Below are 25,194 nucleotides of genomic sequence, written 5' to 3'. Positions count from 1 at the left end.
AAGCAGGGAGCCCGCTGCGGGACTCGATCCCGGGACTCCAGGATCATGACCTGAACCGAAGGCAGTCACTTAACCAACTGAGCCACCCAGGCGCCCCCAACTCCTCCCTCTGTCCCCACAGCCCGGAAGAAGACAACTGCTTCCTGCAGTGGCCACCATTGTGTTATTTTCCACTGGAATCTGAGAGCATAAAGACATCTTAATGAATTACACCAATTCTTTTAATATCATATATGCCACATTCCACTCAGGCTATTTTAACTTTTCTATTTTCTCTTGTCTTATCTCTCCATTTTCAGAGACTTTCAATAAGGGCTAAGTTATAAATGCGTGTCAGTGCGTATGACATGGAAAAGATCTAGAGTAACCTTCATCGTTCTCATGTTTGTTTCACTTTGTCCAAGGGACACTGTTTTAGGGAAGATGAGCAACTCCCGTATCTCCCATAATTAGGGGGGAAATGAGACCCTAGGAAGCTGTTTCCTTGTCTATAAAATACAACTCATAGAGTTACTATAGATACCTAAGGAAGCACTTCTGTGGAAGCACTTAGTAATCATAACTGCTGTCATACATTTCTTTTTACCACTGTGACCAGCTCTTACTAGATGCTAAACTATACTGGAAATCAGTTAAAAAAATAAAAAAATAAAAAAAGAGTGGGCCTCTGTTTTTCCCATTCTGCTCAACCCTGATCAGCAGTCTACATACCAAAGATCCCTTTTGCCAATGAGACAGAAGCCATTTATTAACATACAGCAAATACTGTTTATTGCAGACTTTCCAGCTGACTCATGTGAAAAAGGCACTATGAAAATTAATGAATCTAGATAATCTCTCTAAATGGATTTATGTTAAAATATACAACATTCTTACATAACATCTGTTTTATATATGTGAAATAATATAACATTTAATGACAAAAATTGTGTTTCCAAAAATAACATTTGTTGAAGGTTAAGTATCTTTCTTTTCTCTACCTAGAATCTTTCACAGGATTAAAATATACGTAAATTAATTGTTTCTTATCAGAAAAACTTGACACAGATAAACACATAAAATGGCCCCAATATCCATTTAACTACTCATATCAATATTCAGAACCGAGGCCTTCATTAAACAAAATACTGTAATGCACACCAATGCGGGCTACTTTCTGGGACACATTTTGACTGCATCTGATCTCTTTTCCACTTGTGCTTTCTCATATATAAGAACACAATACAGATAATAAGCAGAATATAAACTAAATCAAAATACAGGCTATACAAGGAATTGTGATCAACAGAGCCATGACAAATGAACTGTCTTGGGAATGCTCCATAGGTTTATATTTGCATGTCCAAGGCCTTGTATTTTACAGTTCATTAAATGTTCTGATATTTTTTAAAAAACTGTTGGCATTAAGAACTTTAAATAAATCTAAATATTCTATCATTGAGTATGTCAAAGAAGAGACCTAAGTAAGCAGAGGCTAGCCTAAAGTAAGCTACGCTCTGAATGACAGACACCAGTCATGGGCAAAACTGAAATTATTTCGATTTTAAGTCACGGGCAATATCTCTGTTTTGCTGCAGTAAATAAATTCACCGCTGTTAAAAGCTGCCTGCTTACACACTGAGATGGGGGATGAAATAATTAATCCAATGAAAGAAACCTCACCTGGGTAAAGCAGGCAAAATATTTCTCAAGGGCAAAACAGCTATTTAAAATTACTCAGTTTTAATAAAAATAATGGGCCAGGAAACAAGTCCTCCGCTTACTTATGTTTGCATTGTTTCTTTATGGCGATAACTTAAGTATTCTGAGAAATAAGAATCTGACATTCCCTTCATGGCTTCTTAAAACAAAGCATGTTGGAATAATGCCACAAATTTAAATGGAGTTTAAAAACAAATTAGTGACTGCTTCCCTCATCAAAAGACTCCACTCCCGAATCGCTAGCCGCGGCACTGATTTTCTCCTGTCGTCTCCGCATGATTTCTTGCAACTCGGAGCTGCCGCTGTTATCCTGAAAAACAAACATGGTTCAGACAAGATGGCTATGGGTTTGTGCAGGCTGCGGGTCCTGTAATGAAATGGTTCAGGGTTAAGAGTCCTTTGTTTTTCTTCGAATATCTCTTGGGGAAAACTGAAGGCTGCCCTTCATATAGAGTGATGCTCCTGGACTTCGCTAATATATCACATTAATCATTTTTTCATTTATTAAGTGTCTGAAGGCAATTCATTCACCATGCCTTTCACTTGGACATGATAAGGATAAATCAATAATGTATGTGGAATGCTCCAGATTCCCTGGGAGAAATAAGATATGTGTACAATAAGCATAATAAGATGGTAAATTATCGAAGAACCCTCTTAAGTCAAGCGAGATCTGCCCTTAGGGGATTCTAAATTAGGCTCAAAGACTGGGCTCAGGGTACAGCAAGCTTGCTTCAGACTACAGGAAGGCTCTGACCCTCTGACCTCATGGCAGCTTTTCTCCTTGCCACGCTCTACTTACCATCCCTGTGCACCCTCCTTATTCTGCTCTCATCAGTTTCTGGCAACCCAGGTGAGTCATCTAAAAGATGGACTAGATGCAAGAGAAGGGTGTGGTGGGAGGGCAGCTGAGGAAGATGAAGAACCTCCATTCATATCCAGAGGAAAGGAAACGAGAGACCAAGAGGAAGTGTGTGATGAGGGCAAATTACAGGCAGTCTGACTCAAAGGAATTCAGAAATTTTGGAACTTTCTATCATACCCTTGAGAAGGAAATTCATACACTCTCAATAAAGTTAAAATGCGTAATGGTAAAAAAACTGCCTCAGAAAAGATACAATCCTCATTCATATTCAATATACAGAAAGCTTAATACAGAGTACGCCCAAGATCCACCTAATATGGAACTCCCAAGATCAATGTTGTAGGAAAAGTTTCCAAGAGATAAAAATTTCTCCTGAGAGTGGTTACAGGGTTGCATTCATGAAGCCATTTCACTCTGAGTTATTTCACTGTTGAATTTAGAGGATATATCTGCTAGAGAAAACTATGTATCAATTTTACGCCAAAGCCAATACCCTTTTATTTGAGTCCAAGTATAATTTCATGAAAGCTATTAAGAGCTGTGAGCTATAACAGTTTGAAACTACTACCCTTACACAGCCCATTTTAAGAAGAGTAGGATATGGGAAGCTTAAGGATATTCAATCTAGAAAACATTTCCTCTCCTCCTTTCCTACCTGCAACTATGACTAAATAATTATTCTTCAGCATTCTCTCTTTCAATGATTCCTACCTAATATTTTCCCTCTGATTTTTAAATATATAACAAGACCTAAGACCCACAGCCAGGATTTTAAGACCTTGTAACCAGTAGCCTACTAGAATCTCCGAACTAAATATTAAGAACAGGCAAAAGAGTTCTGGCCTCTTAAGGCATTTACTCACTCAGGAAGTGAATGTCCATTATTGTGTCAAAATTTAAATTCCTACAGAAGTAGTTAATGCATATAAAATGAGAACATTAGGCTTTTCATTAAATGTCCAAAAGCATATGTTCCAAGCTTCATGTTAGAGGAGCATTTATGATAAATTAATCTCCCTGCAAATGGTCACTGATGGTCTCCAGTAATCAATTATAAAAGTAGAGTCAAATTTAATTCAGCTCTGTATGAAAGGGAAATTGACCACTATGGACATAAACAGTTGATTTCAGAGCTTTCAATTCACAGTCCACACTCTTGATTAATGCAGACAAACACCAACTTAGGTTGACAAGTCATACCTCTAATGCAGCTTTTTGTACAGTGATTTGGCTAAAGACTCTGGACCCTTCAGGGCAGACTGTCCTCAGTTCCTCTTTGTTGAGAGAGAAAAGTTGTGCACCGTTTAATACTCCAAGACTATTGACAGTCCTGAAAAAGCATGAAGAAAGAAAGAGAAATATATCATTAAAAATATTATCTAGATAGGGGTACCTAGGTGGCTCAGTCATTTAAGTGTCCCATTCTTGATTTCGGCTCGGGTCATGATCTTGGGGTCATGGGATTGAGCCCGGCGTCCGGCTCTGCACTGGGCACTGAGCCTGCTTGGGATTCTCTCTCTCCCTCTCCCTCTGCCCACCCCCTCCAGCTCACGTTCTTTCTCTCTCAATAAATAAATAAACAAACAAACAAACATATGCATATATATATATGCCATAACCTCTCTTTTCTAAGTGTTCCATACAATGAAACTCTTGTAAAATGGTACTACAGTGCTTATTCAAGGCAGTGACAAGAGGGACTTTCATGATGACGACCCTGAGGCTATAGAAGATGATTATAAAGTATCAAAAAGGAGCCGACTGTAGTTAGTATCATTATTGCTGAGTACCAATTCCCTGAAATATGGTGTTTCATAGGGGGAACAGATAACTTTCTAGTAACCAGGCAACTGACTAACCAATGTATCTCATTTTTCAGTCATGTGGGTATATGAGTTTATAAAATTCTCTTAAATATGTATTATTGAAATAGTTCCTTGTATCAAATACACATAAAATATTTTCAAATTTTTAGATTGTGGATGAATTGTTGCCATGGGTTTACTAAGGGAAAAGCTCTATTAGGTTATAATCTATGATAGGTAATTTATCTATTTTTTATTTGGCTGAGAATCTATATCCGGCAGCAGAACATTCCACTATATACCCTCTAAGGTCTGGGGAGTCCAGCTAACACCTTAGTCCTACCCTGTGTAACCAGATGAGGGCAAAAGAAAGCTACCACCTCAAAACCACTGACAGTTTGTTTAAGGGACCACGGATAAGCAGTCTGATTATCAACTAGAAAACAAAGTAGCACCAAATTATAGTTATTTCTTCTTCCAATTTTTTTTTTTTTTTTTTAGCTATAAATATCTATAGTTATTTCCTGAGCATGGAATAAATGCAGTCTGGCCCCAAATTTTTAAAGCGTCATTTGTGACATCTTAGCGACCAAACTGAAAATAAGGTATATATTACACACAGAAATGCAAAGTATTCCCAGAGAGACTTACACAGGGCTGAACCCCTTCGACTGTAACCATGTCTTCACATCTTCTGGTGTGGAGTCGTAAGTGATATTGACAACTGGCACGTTCTGCCGTGGCACGTGGAACTTCTTCTGGGCGGCACTCCGGCCAATGGTCAGTCTGTGGATGAGCTCATCCTGGACTTCCTCCATCTGAGATTTCCTTCCTGCACACCAACACGGAGTAGGTTATTTTTTAAAACCCCTAACACATGTCCCTCTCCCTAGAACCCCAATGCCCCAAATCCTTTGACATGAAAAGGACTTGTAGTGTTCCTATCATCTTTCCTCACTTTCATCCTCACCCAGGACAAATTCCATGATCAATTATTAAAACCACTCCTTGGCTCTTCTCCCTCTTCATTGTATTCACTTGGCAAAACTCCAACCCCTGTTAAATCGAACTTTCTGCTTATTCTGTGCCTGCACCTGCACAGTGAATATAATACAACAATGCTGAATGATCTCATGTTAAATTCATGAATATGAACCTCAACCAGGCTGTTGTTTACTGACAATCATACTGCATTTCCTTAGGTCTATGGTCTCAAGTGGGGGGAAATTCTGACCCTGGGAACATCTGCCAATGGCTGGAGACAATTTTGGATGGCACAATTAGAGAGGAGGAGGAGAAAGGATGCAACTATCAGGCCATGGGTAGAGGCCTGGGCTGCACAAAACATTCTACAATGTACACGTCAGTCTCCTACTACATAGAATTATCCAGCCCCATGTCAACAAGGCTCAGGTTGAGAATCTGCCCTAGACCAAATAGCTGCCCAATGTTAGACGGGTATTTACTCTCTTCTTTCTCTGCAAACCTCCAAGATTCATTCCCCAATTCTCACCCTGATGACCTCACTTTCCTAATGTCAAATAAAATAAAGAAGTTAGAAGAAAACCTCCATAAGTTCCCTCAGCGGTTTTCCTCACCTACCAGCACCTTCCCCATGCACTCTGCCTTCCTTCTCTTCCTTTCTTCCTTCCTTCCCTTCCCCTTCCCTACTCCCTCCCTCCCTACTACATTATGGATCAACTGCTCCCACACTCCTAAGGCCCACGCCCCTACATGCGCACTAGATCCCATGTCCTTTGCCTATTTAAATACTTCAACAATAATTTCTCCTCTATTTATCTAGGGTATCCATCTTCCTCTTTTGCTGAATCATTTCATCAGCAGACAAAACTATCATTTTGTTATTGTTCCTCTCCCGTTTAAGCCCTTTCTTGACCACATGTCCCTCCCAGATATTGCCCATTTCTCTGCTCCCCGTTTTGTAAAATTCCATGAAAAGCTGTCTATACTAGATGACTCCCATTCTTGTTCTCCAATTTTCTCTTGAATTCATGGCTAAAAAATAGGCTTCGGGTCCCATCCCTCCACTACGTTTTGCTAAACCACTATGGTCAGTTCCCAGTCACTGTCTTATTTAATCTACCGGCAACATACAAAGAAGGTGATCATTCCTTAAAACGCCTTCTTCCTGTGGCCTCTAGGACACCATACTCACCTGATTTTCTTCCCGTCTCACTGGCCTCTCCTCAGTATCCTTTTCTGATTCTTCTCCTCCCCCCAGTAAGTAATGTTGAAGTACCCCAGGGCACAATCCTTGGACCTCTCCTCTGCCTGCACTCACTCCATTAATGATCAGTGTGCCATTTAAAAGCTGATGACTCCCGGGGCGCCTGGGTGGCTCAGATGGTTAAGCGTCTGCCTTCGGCTCAGGTCATGATCCCAGGGTCCTGGGATCGAGTCCCGCATCGGCCTCCCTGCTAGGCGGGGAGCCTGCTTCTCCCTCTGCCTCTGCCTCTCTCTCTCTCTCTGACTTTCATGAATAAATAAATAAAACATTTAAAAAAAATTATTAAAAAAAAAGCTGATGACTCCCAAAATTATTTCATCAGTCCAGACTCTTCCTCAGAACTCTAGACCCATATAAGCCAACCGTCTACTTGATATATTCATTTGGATGTCTATTAGATAGCTCAAATAGAACGTGTCCAAATCTGAACCACTTTTCTTCCTAAAGCTTGCTTTTAGGCTATACTTCACAACTTGGTTAATGGTAATTCCATTTCTTCAGTTCCTCTGGCAAAATGCCACAGAGCTCTGCTAGACTCCCCTTTGTTCTCTACTACGTCCAATCTATCAGCAAACTCTGTTAGTCCTATCACCAAAATATACCAAAAATCCAACCACTTACTCCATTTTTTCTGTGACTAGCTCAGTCTGAGCCACTGGCCTATTCACAGGTTGCCTTCCTTCTACTCTTGACCACGGCAGCCCTTGCTCTTCTTTCTGTTTTCAACAGAACAGCTAACGTGATCTTTTTAAAATGTATGTCAGATACTGCAACTCTCCTGCTCTAAACCTTTCCAAGTAATACAAAGTACTCCCAGTAAAAGGCCTCAGATGACCACTTTCTGAGGTAACTCTACTGCTCTCAGAGCCCTCTGCTCTAGCTCATAATGGCTTCCTTGGTGCTCTTCAAAATTAGGGGCCTCTGCCTAGAATGCTTTCCCCTCACGAATCCACTTGGCTCAGTCTTCCCGTCCTTTAGATTTTCCGTATTTAAAACTGCAACCCCCTCCCCAACAGCACTTCCTATCCACATGGCTTTATTGTTCTCCAAAACCACTTATAATATTCCCTATCAACTCAATCATTTACTTATCTATCTCCTTTCATCAAAATATATCCCTGAAGAGAAAAACGGGTTTGTGCCTCCTTTGTTTGCTTTCCCTGAAGTACCTAGAACAGGGTAGGGATTCAATAAATACTCACCGAATAAAGGAATGACTAAGGCATTCTGCTGACTTTTTCAGTGAGAGAGACTTTGAAAAGCATCATATACACACCCCTAAAAGAAACAGCTAAGAGAATGGAGGCCACAGAGGAGAAATGATCTGTCAAAATCACAGTATTAATTAGCAAAATTTAGTTAGAACTGGATTTCCTGACTTTCCGCTCATGGCTGCTTTATGATCAAAGTCATTGAAACTACCTTTGATTAACTTATACATTATCCCTCTCCCCAACCCATTTTATGCTCATGGGAAAGATGTGTATAGGCACATATCTTTATGAGAAAAATGGGGAAGAAATTACTGTATGGAAAGAGAAAAATGTACTTGTGTACTTAAAAACATACATATATATATACACAGACACACTACATTATATACAATGACATACATAATTTATTTACTATATATATATATGCACACATAGATACATTATTTATATATAATCTTCAAGGATTAAGTAGAGAACTGATAGAGTAATTCAGTTAACTAATTAACTTGGCAAGTGGCAATGACCTGGCCACTAAGGGAGCTTTTTGTGACTACTCTTTCATGATCTTTTTTGTCTTTTTTCTTTTCCTTTTCTCCTTCCTTCTCTCCTTCCCTCCTTCCTTCCTTCCTTCTAAACTTCCTTCCTTCCATCCTGCCTTCCTCAGGGAGAGTATTTCATAAAGCGTTTGATGTCTTTGGGAAGTAAATGAAAATGTGAAATAACCAAATAGTGTTCTTTCAGTCTAATTTTTTAATGCCTAGGTATTCAGGAAACCTTCTGGAGAAGTCAAAAGACAGGAACAGGAGAAATGAAGGGCGACAGGGAGGAAGATTGAGGGGACTAGAGAGGGTGAGAGGGAACAATGCTGACTGGTTCATTTAAGTGCACACATGCACTCCACTAGTTAGCTTTTTTAATTCACCGCATCAAACTGCCACACAGAATACGAGTATGTCTCAAAGGAGTAAAAGGGAAAAAGTATCACCACACTAAAAGATTTATTTTCTTCTCTTAAATTAACTTAGCCTCTGCATGATCATCTCTAGTCCACCGCATAACCTTCCACAGAGCACAAAATCCTCTTCTGCTGTGCTCCTGGCTTCTGGTTTCCATTTGCATGGTCCAGCACACAGTAACAAAGCAGCCTGACTTTACACCTCTTTCTGAAATTAACACTTCTGATTACAAAAGATTAAACCCAAATAAAAGGACTAACATTTCAAAGGAAGTAGAAGAAATGCAAAATACCTGAGGCACTGGTATCTTCAAAAGTGATAAGAGGAGAACCTTTTTGAATCCTGCGATAAACCAATTTGAATAGCTTATATGACCCAGGCTCCAAGCAGCCAGTTTGAATAGGCAAAAGAATTGTCCCTGTCTCACTCTTGCTACCTGCTTCATTTTAAAAAACAGGCATGTTGACTTTTTTCCTTGTTTAGGACTATTTGGTAACTTTTTTTTGAGTGAGTATTCACTTTCCAGTTCCTTCCATTTTATTTTCATCAGAAATCTAGGCAGTAAGCAGAGAATGTAGGAAACAGAAAAGGCTTTTTTTTTAAGAGAAATCTGGCTATTGACAAATATACATTTAAATATGCTATATGGTTCTAAAAGACTGTTGAGAAGCCCCCACGTTCATTCAGAAAAACTGTTCTCCAAAAACGTGCTCAGAAAAAAGCTATCGTGAAAATAAGTGTTTTATAAAAAGAAATACATTTATTTAACATGAAACTATCTTTAGATATCTTTTAGATATCTTTAAAAGGGAACTTTGTGTAGGTAAATGTAAACTCTTTTTATTATTTTATTTATTATTACAAAGAAACAAGTAGAGATGTTAATTTGGGGAGAGATGGATATATTTTATATACCAATGTCACCCTTTTACTTATGAAAAACAGATTCAAAAATGATGAGTCACAATTATCAGGAGAGGTCTCTATCTTTAAAGTATTCAAACTATGCCTCTTTCCCATTAGGTTATTCTTAGTTTCTTAGACTAGGACAAAGAACAAACTGTCCCGACCCACAGCTTGTTCCAAATGGGGACTAGATGTCTATGAACTCTGATCGAGGCCTGGAAAGAGTACCACAGTGTCAAAGATTACTGTGCTGACGTATCAAAGAAGGGAAATGTTATAAACTTGTGGTAAAAATGAAAAAAAGAACAGTCCTTTCTGAGAGAGAAATTTTCCTTAGGGAAATCAATAAAAATATTTACAGAACTTTCTCATCTCAAAACTATGTTTTTAAGTGTCTTTGAAAAAAATAAAAGCATCTTTTAAAAAATACACAAACATTTAAGAAAATTTAGTAGCATATCATACTTCTACACACTTACACATTCTCACACACACAGTTGTTTTGCTGCACAGCTAATCATTTCTCTAAAGCTTAACTTTTCCATTACTTTTTGGTAAGGCTGGGATATGGATAAGAAGGTGGTAAATCAGCTCTACTTCGGGGAAGAAAGTAACTTATTAAAGTAGGCTAATGCTTATTGCATTTAGCCAGAATTTCTAGAACAACTAAACAGTAATATACATACCTTCTTTTAAAATTTCTTAAAATTTATCAAGAATGACCGCAACTGAATAGATGTAGCTATGGTTTATTGAGATAAGAAAAATGTCGGATGAAAATGGAAGTAAAAGATTTGGTAATTTAGTTTTGAATCTAATCAAGGAATCTCAGCTTTAAAATTAATAATTCAGGGGGGCCTGGCTGGCTCAGTGGGTTGAGCAGTCGACTCTTGGTTTCAGCTCAGGTCATGATCTCAGGGTCCTGAGACCGAGCCCCACCTCAGGCTCTGTGCTCAGAGGGGAGTCTGCTGGAGATTCTCTCTCTCCCTCTCCTTCTTCCCTTTCCCCTCCTCTCTCTAAAATAAAAAAATAAACCTTTAAAAAAAATAAAGTTAATAGTTCAATACTTATATTTGAATGGCAGAGATGAGATCTGATATGAAGACAAATTTGGGAGTCATTCCTTCTCCAACAATATGGACAATATTAAAAGAAATGGAAATAGATTGGTCACTTACAGTAAAAGTATGTTTATATGGAGGGAAGAACCCAGAACTGAGCCCTAGGAGAAGCCACATTGAAAGAACGAAAGACATCCTTTATACATATGCATACACACACGTTCATGTGCATACACACATATTGAAGAAATATCTTCCTGGCTCTAGTTTTCTAAGAATTTTTACATGTCCAGTATAGGTAAAACAAAGTCATTTTATAATATATATACAAACATAATTTGAATATTAAATAATAAGAAAAATTATCTTAAAATTACCTTCAAATTTCCAATTTTCTATACTGCTGTTCAACAGTACAAACAAGGATAATCCAAAGTTTGCCACAGTGTCTTTTCTTTTAAGCTTTTTAAATCTGGTTTTCACAGAAATCACTCATATTACAAATCAAAGTTAATTTTAGGAACATATGAAATCTAAATCAAATAAAACCTGAATTTAGAGGGCAAATTTGAAACTGGTATTGGCAGGTTGATTGTGTTAAGCGAGTGTGGGTGTGTGTGTGTCGCAAATATGAGGAAGAGGAGCAGGAAAATTATGATGATCATACTGACGATGAGAGCAGCAAATATTTGGACTGCTCATTCTGTGTCATATTGGTCAAAATCAGAGTTTTTCAACCTCGGCATCATTGACATTTTGGACCAGATAATTCTGTCGTGGGGGACCGATCTGTTCATTGTAGGATGTTGCTAAATATCCCTGGCTTCTACCTGTTAGATGCCAGTAGCATCCACCCAACTGTGATCAAAACATTCCTCCAGACAATAGCGAATGTTCCCTGCTGGAAGGCGGTATAACCATCTCTGGGTGAGAATGACTGATCTAAATGATTTCTATGTATTATACCTCATTAAATTCTCACAATCATCCTACGAAAAAGATGCCATTATTTTCCCTCACTTTTCAGACACTGAAGTAGAGGGAGGATTATCAAATTGTTGAAAGTCAATGTCCACAAACGGTGTTTCACTCTACAAACTCAAGTATGTCTGGCTCCAGAGTCTACATTCAACCACCACAATATATTGGAATATGCGCAGAAGTATACACAATAAAACAGAGAGTGGAGAGAACTTCCTGTTTCTTAGCATTACTTGAAGGACAAGCAACTAGATGAAAGTCTTTGCCATCTACAAAGTACTGTGCAAGTACAAAGGACCACTATTTATATTTCATAATGTTTAATACCAGTAGAACTAACAATATTTCACTTAGCAGTGCTTTTAATTCACAGAAGAAACTGCACATTGTTGCCTCCCTGGGAAACTTACGGTCCATGGGAAGTTGTTTGTGTTTCTGGTTATCTCGCACAATACTGTCACCAGAGCTGCTGTTCTGACGGGTTACATTTGCCGGGACCTTTGGCACAGAAACAGGTGCTGGGGTAGAAGGAGGAAGCGGGACAGGAACAGGAGCTGGTGTTGGAGGAGGTGATGGGGCAGAGGGAGTATCAGCTGGTCTGGGACCATACTCCATCCTTTGTTTCTATAAAAAGACAAATAACTAATTTGAAATTGCAAAAATATAAAACCTAGGCTAGGAAAACAGTGCATACTTGACAGGACATTGTTGGCTATTTATTTGTAAACTTACCTGCAAATCCATAACAAATCCATGCCTCCAATCTTATATGATACAATGATCATTAAAAATCATCTTTTAAATAGTCCACATATTTGCTCAAACTCAAAATGTGAAGTAAGAGGTCAAAAAGACATACCAATAGCAAACAGTAGTATTAAAAACAGTAATAAATGTAAAAAAATAAAAATAAAATTTGAACTTGGAACCACACAAGTCAAAAGATTTCTGATTATTTTATAATTTCCATCAATATTAACCTCTAATTGCACTGGAAGTTTAAATATCAATAACATAAAGCATTATTTACTCCTTCGTTTTATTTTATTTATTTATTTATTTTTAAGATTTTATTTATTTATTCATTAGAGACAGAGAGAGAGAGGCAGAGGGAGAAGCAGGCTCCCCGCCTAGCAGGGAGCCCGATGCGGGACTCGATCCCAGGACCCTGGGATCATGACCTGAGCCGAAGGCAGACGCTTAACCATCTGAGCCACCCAGGCGCCCTACTCCTTCGTTTTAAAGTATGCTAGATTAAATAATGTTTAATTATGCTGTTTCCACGCAGTTTGTTAAGAAAAAGGGTAATATTTCAGTAGATAAAAGGACTATGTTTTAAAATAAATAAGTAATTTTTAAATGCTATTAATTTTTTCAACTCATAACACTTTCTGCCATCATCTTGATGTTAACTTATAAAAATCAGAAACTTTCCTTGTTCAATAGGAATGCTGTGGGGTAGGTGGTGTTGAAGGTAATGGTATGGTCTTTAAATGTTCGTGACTGCTACTTGAAAACATGTATTTAAAAAAGTCCATGTGGGAATTTCTATTTAGAAAGGTGCATGTGTTAAAATACACAATAACTTTCAGTAATTTTTAAATCATGTTCGTTAGGCTATTAGAAAACCGTATTTTTTGTATATTCCCTATTAAACTCCACAGAAGAGTTAAAACTTTAAACAAAATAATTTTAACTGATAGATAATTGCATTATAATAAGTTCCAAATTCTCAAAAGGCAGTTTTTGGTTGTTTTTTGTTTTGGGTGTTTTTTGGTAGAATCAAAGATACAGAACAATGATTTATAATTTAGGTAAAGTTTAGATACTACACTGGCACAATTTTAATTATGCCAAAGTTCAAAATTAGCAGGCCTTTTGGTAATCTGGTCCTTTGGTTAGAACAGTATTTACTTTTAATTCCTAAATTGGCCCAAATATAAGGTGACATCGATTTTAGAAGAAGCCTCCCCAATTTCCACAGAGATGAAAAACATAAAAATACACAACACGCACACCATTTTAAAATTAAATCATTACTCAAAAACAAAACAAAACAAAACAACCAAAAATCACACCATCATCATATAGTTGCCTTCACAGCAAATGAGTAACACCTGTGGAAACCGGTGTGGGAAGAAACCCTGGTTCTTCTCTGCTGTTTCTTTAAAAACTACCACTCACCTGCCAGTGGGTGAAGGAAGCAGGAAGGGTATAAAGCAGACATGAAAACAGAAGTGAAAGAAGGGTTTGTAATGCTGCTAGATATTGGAGAGATGTAGATATTGGAGAGAGGACAGAAAGGGGAAGAGGCAGGGAAGAAATAAGAGGGTAAGATTGCTAAGAGCTCTCCATGAAGTTAGATGGGACAGAAAGAGACTGCTGACCCTCTCGGCACTGGAGGCCTAAAAACATTCCTAATATATTCAATAATAGACTTTTATTGTTATTATTTCCCATAAAACAACATGCCTATATTTGGGCCAATAAGATATTTAAAAGCAACCAAAATACAGCAAATATCACCAAAATGGTATACTTAGCACACACCAAAGTCATCTGATTAATGTATATGCAATGTTCCCTTGACAAGAATATCCTTTGCATATAATTTCATAAAGGGTTAGTGAATTCCCACATTAAGATCTCAAAAGTGTCAGTTTAAATTACTCTTTTTAAAGCTTAAACAAACAGAAAATGTTATCAGCCCTGCACTCCAAGATATGATTCAAATTTCCTGCTTTCATAAAAACAAGAGCAGCTAGTGTTTTGCTATCCATCAAATAATACTGCAAAAAATGGGATATGCTGTGTGACTGTCACCACTGAGCCTGAAGACAGACTCACCAACTCTTGTGCCTCATCTCATTCATCTGGCGTTGCTGTATCATGCAACTTTATCTATATAACCTAACAGAGTAAGAGGCTTAAAACATACATATTTGATTAAAAAGAAACCATATGAAAACTTGTCATGAATTTACTTGCATATTTTCCCCTTTTCTTGGTCCTTTCTTCCTGCCTCATGTTTCCAATCCATGGAATGAAAAGGGGGGAAAGTGTTCAAATCATTGAACCTGCCCTGAAACAGCAACCAAGGCAGCTTTTCTGTGGAAACTGATTCATCATTCTTGGTGTGGAGGAACCAGAGGATCAGTACTGACTCTTGAAATCACTTTTCTATGTCCCTTCCAATCTCCTTCACTCCCCTTTACCTACCACCCACTTAGTGCTCCTCCCTTCATTATTTGTCCCTTGGTTATTTTTGGTTGGAGGTAGATCCAAATCGATGGCTCCTCAATATATGGGAAGTCTGGTAGAGCAGAACTACACTGAATTTTCTTCTCTTGAACCAAGTGCTGAAGCTCTAAGTCCTGCTCCCCCCCCCCCAATCTTGACCAAACTCTTCTTGGTTTGCCCAGGACTTTCCCAGTATTAGCACTGAAAGTCCCACGTCCTTGAGCAAGCCAACATGACTGGTCACCTTGATGTGGACCAGCTTCTGTACAGGGACTGTCACCCTCTTAACTCTTGCTTTTTATCTTCCAGAAATATATTTAAAATTCTGTTTAAAACAAAATCTCTTTCTCTTTGTCTTCTGTTTCTCTGAAAGGAGTCAGAATTACTAGACCCCATGGCAAATCTACTTTCTTACTGATAATTAAGGCAGAATGAGTCACTTTTCTTTAGCCATTAAAGCTGAAATTCTCTTAGGATTAAAGAAAGTTATTTAGAGATAAGCTCCTGATTCATGCAAGATACTGCTTCAGAGGGGAAGTTATGCAAGCAAGCCCAACAAAACCATTGAAATGGAACTGTTCTTAAAAATTTAACCTACACATTTTTCCTCTAAATTTGGTTTCTTTGGAACTCTGCAGGGGGGGGGGGGGGAGGCACAGCTGGAACATTTGGAGGGTGTTAAGTCCAGAAACTGAATCCAAAAAATGTTATTAGAGAGAAGTGCCATGAGGGAACAAATGTGGGTTACCTCTGACAGCTCGCCAAGTAATTGCTATTAGGAAAATGGAGCAAATCAAATCAAATGAGAAAGTTAACACAGGAGATGGAACTAAAATAATATCAATTACAATTCACATCAAATATCAGAACACGTGCGCAAATTAGTTTTTTGACAGTAAAATTACCTGCCCACCAATCAACCAGTGAAGGTGCTTGTAAATATATAATTAGTTTCCATCATTCTTATCTAGCCATGGAAACTAATTATATAGAATCATGCTACAGTATAAAGAGTATAGAGTATTTCAGTAACTATTCGTACGTTAGTGTACTGTGTTTTTAAAATATTAAGATAGGCTCATCTTATTCTTACAACTTATAAAGAACACAATTAGAGCAGATTAAATATAAGGCTAATCCCTCTTTAAAAGCTGACTTTACAAAAGGAAATATATATCATTTAGTGAGCTTTAGGTTTAAACTTGTAAGCAGTGTAAACAAACAAAATTTTATAATTCTGCACATGTGCATGTTGGGCAGTCATTACTATATATAAATAGTAATCATATGTGGTCATCTATATCTATATCATATATAGAGAGAGACAGAGAGAGAGAGAGCACACAACAGAGAGGGAGGGAGAAGACTATTCAAATTATTACAAGAAATACTTGGGAAAATGTCAACACATAAGGCAAAGTAAAAAGTAAGCATGCTTATCTAAAAACCATGCCTCTAATTAATAGATGAATAGAATGTTCGGAGATTAATTTTAAAAAACACATTTTAAAGAACTGAATATTATCAGGAAGTTGGTCTGCTGGAATGAATATGAAAACATCTTTAGTAAAATGGTCACTGTCTATCTAGCAGTATCTGAATATCGGGACTGAGCTTGAAAAACAGAGCATTCATAACATGGGGTGAAATTAGTACCACTAGGGGTTTAAAAGTCACCCAGAGGAAATATTTCCCTTTCTAATCTAGGGCTATTTAAACATGCATAGAGAAAAATACCAAATGTTTATATCTAGACTGGAGTGTGGAGATCATGAAAGTTGACAACCCCCTCCATTTCACAGCTGAGCAAACTGGAGCACAGAAAAATAAAACGCTTTCTTTAAGGTCACACAGCTCGTTAGTGACAGAACCAGGACTAGAATCCTGGATTATCAATATCTAGATTGGGGCTTTTTCCGTACTATCACAGTATCTCTTGCTAGGAAACAGAAGACAGGAAACTTTCTGTTTAATTCATGGGACCGTAGTGACCAAATAATCATAATTATTTGCACCTTGGTAGAGTAAGAGTATCTATAATAATAATAAGCACATAGACTTAATAATAATAAATGAAAGACTTTAGTCAAGCCTTTGAGTACACCAGAAATAATAGCAGGGAGGGTTCAGTTTCTGCTCTCATACATCAAGAGAATCTATATGGGCAAGAAGGTAATGCGAGTAGATGAAGAGTCACAGTGCCAGAGGTCTGGGAATCAAGTCAAAAGAAATATCAGGAAACTTTACGTGGCAAGTAGATTCCAGATGGGGAGAAAGCACCCTGGATATCCATCTGTTGCCCAGCTAAAATACAACAAAGTCCTAGAATGCTCAACAACAAAATTTTTATCAACACGTATGTCATTTATCTTCATTTCTCCATAATCTCTCGTAAGCACCTACTTCCTTTTCCCTGTGATTTCGCTAAATCTTTTTTAGTGTTCCAAATCTTTCATAAATTCTTCATTACCTCCCTCCCTTTTATTTTTAAAATTTTGTGGAACCCATGGGGGAAACACATTCGGTGGGAATGGCAGTCTTTACAGAGCTGTTAAAAATCACTCCAAATGTGAGGATATTAAATAACCTAGACTCTCAGGGACATCAGGTGGCAATTCCACACCTATTAACTTCTGTTGCAGGTACTAGCATCCCTGCTGTCAGAAGAGAATCTCTAACCCCAAGTGTGTGAACAGACAAGTGCTGCCCCACCCCCACCCCTGCCCAGGGACCGCCATTAGTCCTCACAGGAAACACGGGGGTATGAAAAAGGAAGAGTCACAACTCTGTGCATTTTCAAAACACTGGTGACTTATACATGCTACATGGAACAGTTTACAGCTAATTCCCTTATTCTGACCATTCACAAAATGTCTACTTTCTAAGTAAATTATGTAACTTGGATTGTTTTCCTAAACGATGAAAAAAAATGAAAGAATTGATGAAATCCAAGGAACTGATGGGTAAGGCAGAAATCCCATTCTGAGGATGGTTAACTATCAGATTAACTTTTATCACAGGACAATGCATGGTAAAACTATTTTGAGAAAATGTCCCTGAAGCATTCATGTAGTGAAAACCATATGTAAATACAAAATGAGAAAACACTCTTTTCTAAGCCCGATTCCCCATGGGCTCTGAATCCAGAGTTCTGGGTTCCCAATCCTGGCTTCAAGCAGCTATGTAACTATGGGTGACTTACTTTCCCATACCTCAGTTTCTTCATATATAAAATGCGCCTAACTTCGTCAGATTTGTTGTGGGAACTGAGTATTTGTGAAGTCCTTAAGCAATGCCTGGCCCACAGCGTGAGCACTGACCACTGGCACTTGCTACTTGGGAGGTAATACTGTTGCTATCTGTGCACGTGAAGGGATCTGAAGCAATTCAGCACTACAGATCTTTCTGCAGCACAGTACAGGGATCTAAAATGTTTTTGCAAGAAGTAGTTTCCTTAAATTCCTTCAAAATTTTTATTTCAATGAAGAGAAGATACCAGGGAAAAAGTATGTCATCCATTTCTGAGGAGAGAGAGGGTCACCGCTCGTCATACTCCAAGCACAAAGGAGCAAAGCCGTGGCAGATGGGGTGCAGGCTTTTTTGGAGGATCTGCTCAATGCTAGGCTTTCTGTCCTCCTTCCTTTTCATCAAATGCAAGATCCTGGCACTCAATAAATATTTGGGAGGTGAATGAATGAAGAGATGAATAAGACACAGAATTGCTTGTTGGTTTGTCTATAATCCAGTGGAGTTCTCTAAGGATCACTGGAATCTACATAAATATGGGGGTACCTTTAATTATCATCTCAAAATAAGCTACAGAGTTTTCTTTAGATATTTTAGATAAAGATTTAGATATTTCTTTAGATATTTTAGATATTTTAGATAAATAACTGCTAACGCTGTTATTACAGATATAAAGTGGCTGGCATATATTTCCAAGGATGCTCTTCTTTTCCAGCTTACTTTATCTAGTCACTGTGTGTGTGTTTATTACAAATGCTTTGAGAAGAGGAATTCTTTTAGAGTAGGATTTATGCCAGTTAGCAGATTGTCAAGCCTACTTATTAAAATTTTACAAAATTTTGGTGGTTTTGTTGGGCTCAGCCCAAAGTTTTCAGGAGCTGTTAAAAAATAAACTGCGTTTAATAAAATCTTTTAAAGTAGGGCTCTTAACCTAAACACACACACACACACACACACACAGCTTCTATAATGTTTCCACATGCATTATGTATTCAGAGTTGCATCCAGAAATTTTTAGAAGACAGTCAGATAGTGTTGAAAAGTTTAAAAGGAAACAGCCCAAGCAGGCAATACCCACACATTTCTATTTACATAAAGTAGCAAAACAAACTCCTGAAACTTGTGAGCACTTAAAAAATTTCTTGGTTGTGCCAAAGTTGACAAAAATATAAGATGAGGCTCTGTTCAAGAAAAGAGGGATAGATTTTTATGCTCTCAAAAAGTACTCTCCTTACCTAGGATATGGATTAATAGTTTTACTTCAGTTTTAAACAGAAGCAACCATTAAACAGAAACATCAACTGATGGCTCAGGCCAAGAGTCAGAATTGAAGATAAAGACAAGACTGCACATAAATAGGCAAAGGTAAAAGAGGTTAAATTCATTAGGAAATCTCAGGTGGGAGAAAATACTTAGAATTGATATTATTTACAAGTTTTAGGTATTGTATTGGATTTGCTTATTCCTAGCAACCATGCACACACACACACACACACGCACACACCCCACACACAAACTTGAGTAATTGTTTTTAACTCTAAAGTATAAACTCTTGGCTCCTTATCATATGCAGCATCCAGGGATAACCTTTGTGAACAGTGTTTCTTATAGCTTCTCACAAGCTAATTGCTAAAAACATTCCATAAGTTCAAAGGGTATATACTCTCTATCACCGTTTTAGGCATATATTTCAAGCATATACTCTTTAACACTGCTTAAGGCATTTGGTCTAAATCTCTACAGGAAAGAATGTAAAGAACTGGCATTTATAAACCAGGCAGGAGCCTATGTTATGTCAAGTAACTACAACTCAAAATCAGAAAAGAAGTTAAGAAAGAAAAAGGTATTCAGACTAAGTGAGAAAATTCACTTCAAAAATCCACAGGAAATAGAGCAGACCATACCTTGAATAACTCAAACTCCTTCTTTGGCATCAACAGCTAATGACAAATGATGAACATAAATTAAGTACATAATACATATGCACATCAGACCAGACAAAACAAGCAAACAGAATTTCCACTGCGATCACTTTAGGTCATCAAGATACATAAATTGGACACGAATTCTTTATTTTAAGTTTGTTTGACTCTTGGATTCTAATAAGGCCAAAGGTCACTCTAAATAAGTACAGGACCTGTACTCAACTTGAACGCCATGAGGAGCCAAAAATAACTAAATGAATGGTCATGGCAGTGGCAGAGTATGATCACAATTCTAGGTTTGGACAATCTGTATCTTACTAAGCCTAGACCTGGCAAGAAAATTAACTATTTCACAGCATATTTATTCTATGTAGCTTCTACTCAAATTTATGGCACAACATCAGCTGTGATCTTTTGCTCAAGAGTCTGAAAATTAAAATAATTCTTCCTGGGGGCCCGATATAGAAGCCACCATAGGTTCACAGGCTACACCTGAGATTTTCCCTCCATTCTGCCTCTGCTAGCAGACCAGACTCTAGAGATTCTGTCACAGGTCAAAAATCCCAAGGGTTTAATAATGAGTGAGTTCAGATGATAGGATGAATGAGATACCCAGGGTCACCAAAGTCCTGAAAATGTGGCAAAACTTACTTATGACCAAGGAGAGAGAGCCTGACCTATCTACCCTATATCATAAGTGTATGTTAATCATAAAATCAAGACAGGAAAAGTATTATAGCCCAATTGAATACTCATGGGTTAGTGTAAGGTGAGAAGAGTGCAAGTTCAAGTTAGTCAGTGGCGGAACATTTAAGAGAATGAGGGCAAAAGATGGAGAAGATGAGCTGCTGGACACCCCAGCTGTCACAGTGCCACCCACTATCCAGAGGAAGCCACTAGATAGGAAGGCTCTGGGCAAGAGTGAAGAGGCAGAAATACTGCTTCTCCACATGTCAGGAGCATTGTAGGATGGGAAAAAAATAGCATTCAGAGAAACAGTCACTTGCTGGTAAACACTGTGAGCAATTCTCTGAAGAAATAAATCAGAAAAAACATATTCTTCCCTGTATCTTTCACCATTGCCCTTCAATTACCCTAGGAAAAAAACTATACAAATTGTACAACAAATTAAGTCTCAAAATGATTAATACACAAAAGGTATTTAAATACCATTGAAAAGTGATGAATATGAAAGTTTATAAAAGTTAAATTTTGGTAAAAAGTCGTAAATACCTGTATGGTATGCGTGTAAGGTGGATCAGCACGCCCTAATCCTGATTCTGGAGGTCTCACAATATCCAAAATGTTATTTGGCACAAATCCAGAGTCTCCACTTGCATTTCGAACTTTCCACCACTGCTTTCTATCATCAAGGATCTGTCATCACGCAAAAAGATAAAGGCATCATTCCATACCAAAACCAATCTATGAAAGAAATTCAATTTTCATTCCTTAGACCAAGAAACTCTTTTCACTTTTAATAAACTGGCTTACTATCAACATACTGTGGGTTGAATGATTCCCAGGAGTTACACTAATAATTATAATCACTAGTATAGGACAGGTATGGAACCACCACTATCATGAATATACCTGAGGTCCTCATTACCTGCCAAGAATGTTGAACTATTTGCATTATCTGAAGTACTTATAGATGACTAAGATGACTTGCTTGGAGAGGTCTTTTGTCTACATCCTTTGAATAGGAAGGGACAGTATGAAAACCACTACTTTTCACAAAAACCATTGTCACTATCCTACATTATTTATCAAAGATGAACTCTCCGTTATGACCTAAGAAAGAGATTTGGGAGTCATGGTAGATTATTCCCAGAATCATTAGCTTACTCGCTGATGGTATATTTGTGCGAGGGTACTAGGACAGGAAGAAAAAAAAGTGTTCTTATTAAAATATTATGATGCATCTACATAACTAGCCTTGGTTACAAAATGAATAAAGCCCAGAAGAAGAAAGAGGACAAAGTAAGCCAAGAAATCGAACCTCTGTCCTCCACATCCCCATCTCTGTCCTCCACCCCCTCCCCCAGAAAAACCCAACAAACAAAAAAATAAGATAAAGCAGCTCCCCCTCCTAAATAGATATAAGCATCTATAATATACTTTTATCCTTGATAAAATAAAATAACACCGAAGAATAATTTCTTGACCTCCGCATTTCTTTGAGGAAGGTTTAGATATATACCAAAAGAGGAATACAATAAATCCATTTTATTAAGAGTATAAAAAAGGTAAAATTCTATTACCTCTAAAATATCATCCTTTAGAACTGAGAGCTCACTGCTGTTCCTTGCCACAAAGTCATACTTGGATTTGGCATATTTCTTGGGTTGTGCTTTGAGTGGATCATAATTTCTATAAAAAGAAAAAGAAATTATCATTCAGCTAGTTCTCCCTAAAGGCTAAAAATAGAAGTAAAACATCAAGGCAAGCTAATTCCTACCAGAAAACATTCTGAGAAATTATTTCAAGAGTAGTTTAGCTTATCACATTACATAGAATATGAGAACTAAAAAAAAAACTTTGGAGTTCTCACTATTAAAATGAGCAAACTATGGCTAGGGCAAAAATAAATAATGCAAAATCACAAGGTTAGTGGGTACTAAGCCAAATCTAGAACACAAATCTATGAGTTCTTTGTCCATTAAATATACTGGGATATTGCTTTGTCAGTTAGCATCTCCACCATGGAAGAACTGGGACAAAGATCAATGATAGCATTTTTTATAAAACTAAAGGAGAATGAAGATAATTTCCATGGTGGTAATTTAAATTATATGTTTATTTCACTAATTCAAGCAATGTCTTTAATTCATATTAAAAAATTATGACTGTCAATTTTTATTGACCATGAAAGCTCTGTCCAGTTCCTAAATTGCAAGGGAAGGTGTAGATTACGTACAAGACTAATAACACTTCCTAATTAATTAATTCCCTATAAACTTATTTTAATAGTAAGAACAGGTCCAAGAGTCCTATGTTTTTTTAAAAACAAAACTTTCTCAAAGAACCAAATACTTCCTTTTAATCATTAAATGACCATTAATAGATTTAACATAATTTTAAAAATACTTCTATATATAATACAATAAAACTTGGTATATCAACAATGTACTGATAATAGTTTATTCATTTCAGTAATAAAATAACTTTAACTGTTTCTTATTAATTTTACTCCCTCTTCTCCTTCATTTACCTTTCCACATTTCCTTACTCATTTCTACAAGAGAAAAAGCAGAAAGGAACTAAAGATGTTTGTTCATCATTCCCTGTCAAGTGGCCCACCAGGGTCCTCTGGAATCACAGCAGGGCCAGCATTATAATTGTGGACACAATGTATCATGTCATCACAGGTAATCTGCAATCTCTTAGCAACTCCAGAAGAGATGAGGGACAATGAAAAAAATGGCCCCTAAGCTATGCTACCAATTGGCCATTTTTGATATATTAAAAAATAAGAAAAAGTGAGAAAAGTAACATTATAGGCAAATAATTATTGTATAGTAATAATAATTTAAAAACTGTTCCATGGGCTTCCCACCCCTATTCCCTAGTTTATATGTTTACATTCTACTTAGATTTCATTTGCGGGGGGCGGGGGGGGGCGGAGTTCAACCACTTCAAAAGTCAGAAAAGCAGTAATTTCAGTGTCCTTTCTTCCTTCCCCTCAAGTTCCCCCCTTCCGTGATCTAGAAAACAATCACTATTAATAATAGAGAGTTGAGTACACTATAACAAAAGATAGAATAACTCTCTGCCACTGTGTATCTGAACCAGCAAGTTAAAAAGAAAAGTTTGCTGTAGTTCTTGAAGTCTTTGTTATCTTGAGTGTCTCAGAGGTGACTGCCCAGCATGCACTTTGTAAAGTGCTTTAGAATCTACAAATCTTCATGGTTTACAATTTCTTGTCCACTACAGATTAAATTTAGCTATGATACTGACCACAGTAATCAATCTGAAAATCATACTTTGTAATTTTTCAGATACATGAAAGTTTCTTAAGAGATCTATAACGTATCAAAATGTATGGCTTTGGAGTAATAAATATGCACTTGATAGAGAGCTGATGTGGAGTCTGCAATGATTGGAGACAACTCTAAAACACAAACTGCTTTTGGATACCAGTAAACTATAACCCCTCAAAGGTGAGGGCTCTAAATTCAACAGGTGGTTTACCTAATGGCATGGTAAGTTTCACTGAAGAATGCCTATACTTTGCATGGCGTTTACTGCATTCCAGGGATGTAACAGAGTTTAGGGTAATAAAAATAATTATAAAAGCAAATTCCAAAGAAGAAAAGGAAAATATTAGGATGAGTAGTAAGTTAGTCAAGAAGAATTTCAATGAAATAATTTTTAAACTTCAAAAATAATTTTCATGTATTATCTACTAAAAATTGAATCTATAATTAAAACTTCCTTCATATGTTGGCATTTTCAAAATGTATTCTTCATTGCTGACTTTATACTCAATCTAATATGTTACTGGTGTCCTTAGGTAATATCTGTAAAATTTCCACACCAGTTACTTAAGTACTACCTCCGTTATCATTCCTAACAAAAATCAAACATTTTAAATCCCATCTTCTTTAGATTCTATTAAGAAAAAGGTATAATGAGAAGAAGGAAAGGGAATGCAACATTCAGGGTGAGTGAGGCTTTGAGGTAGGAAGGTAGCAGGGCAAGTTCTCTACCCCACTTCATCTGAATGACCATTCTCCCATATTTTTTTTTTTCACTTCCTGTTCTTTCTCTTTTGTAGACGGGTTGGCCACAATGTCAACCTCATTAGCTGAGGCTGGTAAACAAGACTGAAGAGGTGAACCTACTCCAGTGCCTTTATTTCTCCTCCATCTCAATTCTCCATCTTTGCCCACACTGAATTTTTTTCAAGAGTGAAACTATGGGAAAATAAATGAAATATAAAACTGGAAAGTAAAAATACAATATAATAAGATGAAATGGCAAGAATGGCAAATAAGGCACTGACTCCTTCTAAATATTTAGTTTATACTTAGAAATAGGTCT

General features: G+C 37.2%; 1 protein-coding gene across 6 annotated transcripts in view; it reads right to left on the bottom strand.

Annotated features, from left to right (window-relative positions):
* Positions 1 to 748: 748 nt before the first annotated feature.
* Positions 749 to 25,194, bottom strand: part of EPS8 (epidermal growth factor receptor pathway substrate 8) — a 177,382-nt gene continuing 152,936 nt past the window's right edge. For 4 of the 6 annotated variants that reach the window (XM_035028152.1, XM_035028148.1, XM_035028150.1 and 1 more), the window contains 6 exons: positions 22,413 to 22,521; positions 21,382 to 21,525; positions 12,148 to 12,361; positions 5,023 to 5,203; positions 3,767 to 3,896; positions 1,898 to 2,011 (listed from right to left, as the gene is read on the bottom strand). In XM_035028152.1, the coding sequence (XP_034884043.1) occupies positions 1,898 to 2,011; positions 3,767 to 3,896; positions 5,023 to 5,203; positions 12,148 to 12,361; positions 21,382 to 21,525; positions 22,413 to 22,521 (892 nt within the window). Of the gene's footprint in view, positions 2,012 to 3,766; positions 3,897 to 5,022; positions 5,204 to 12,147; positions 12,362 to 21,381; positions 21,526 to 22,412; positions 22,522 to 25,194 lie in introns of all 6 variants that reach the window. The other 2 variants (XM_035028147.1, XM_035028151.1) reach the window with 1 other exon arrangement.

The sequence above is a fragment of the Mirounga leonina genome, unplaced genomic scaffold (genome assembly GCF_011800145.1).
Source record: "Mirounga leonina isolate KUSES-001 unplaced genomic scaffold, KU_Mleo_1.0 Mir_201, whole genome shotgun sequence".
NCBI classification, from domain to species: domain Eukaryota; kingdom Metazoa; phylum Chordata; class Mammalia; order Carnivora; family Phocidae; genus Mirounga; species Mirounga leonina.
The sequence above is the reverse complement of the archived record's forward strand: the minus strand, read 5'-3'. Positions and strand labels throughout refer to the sequence as shown.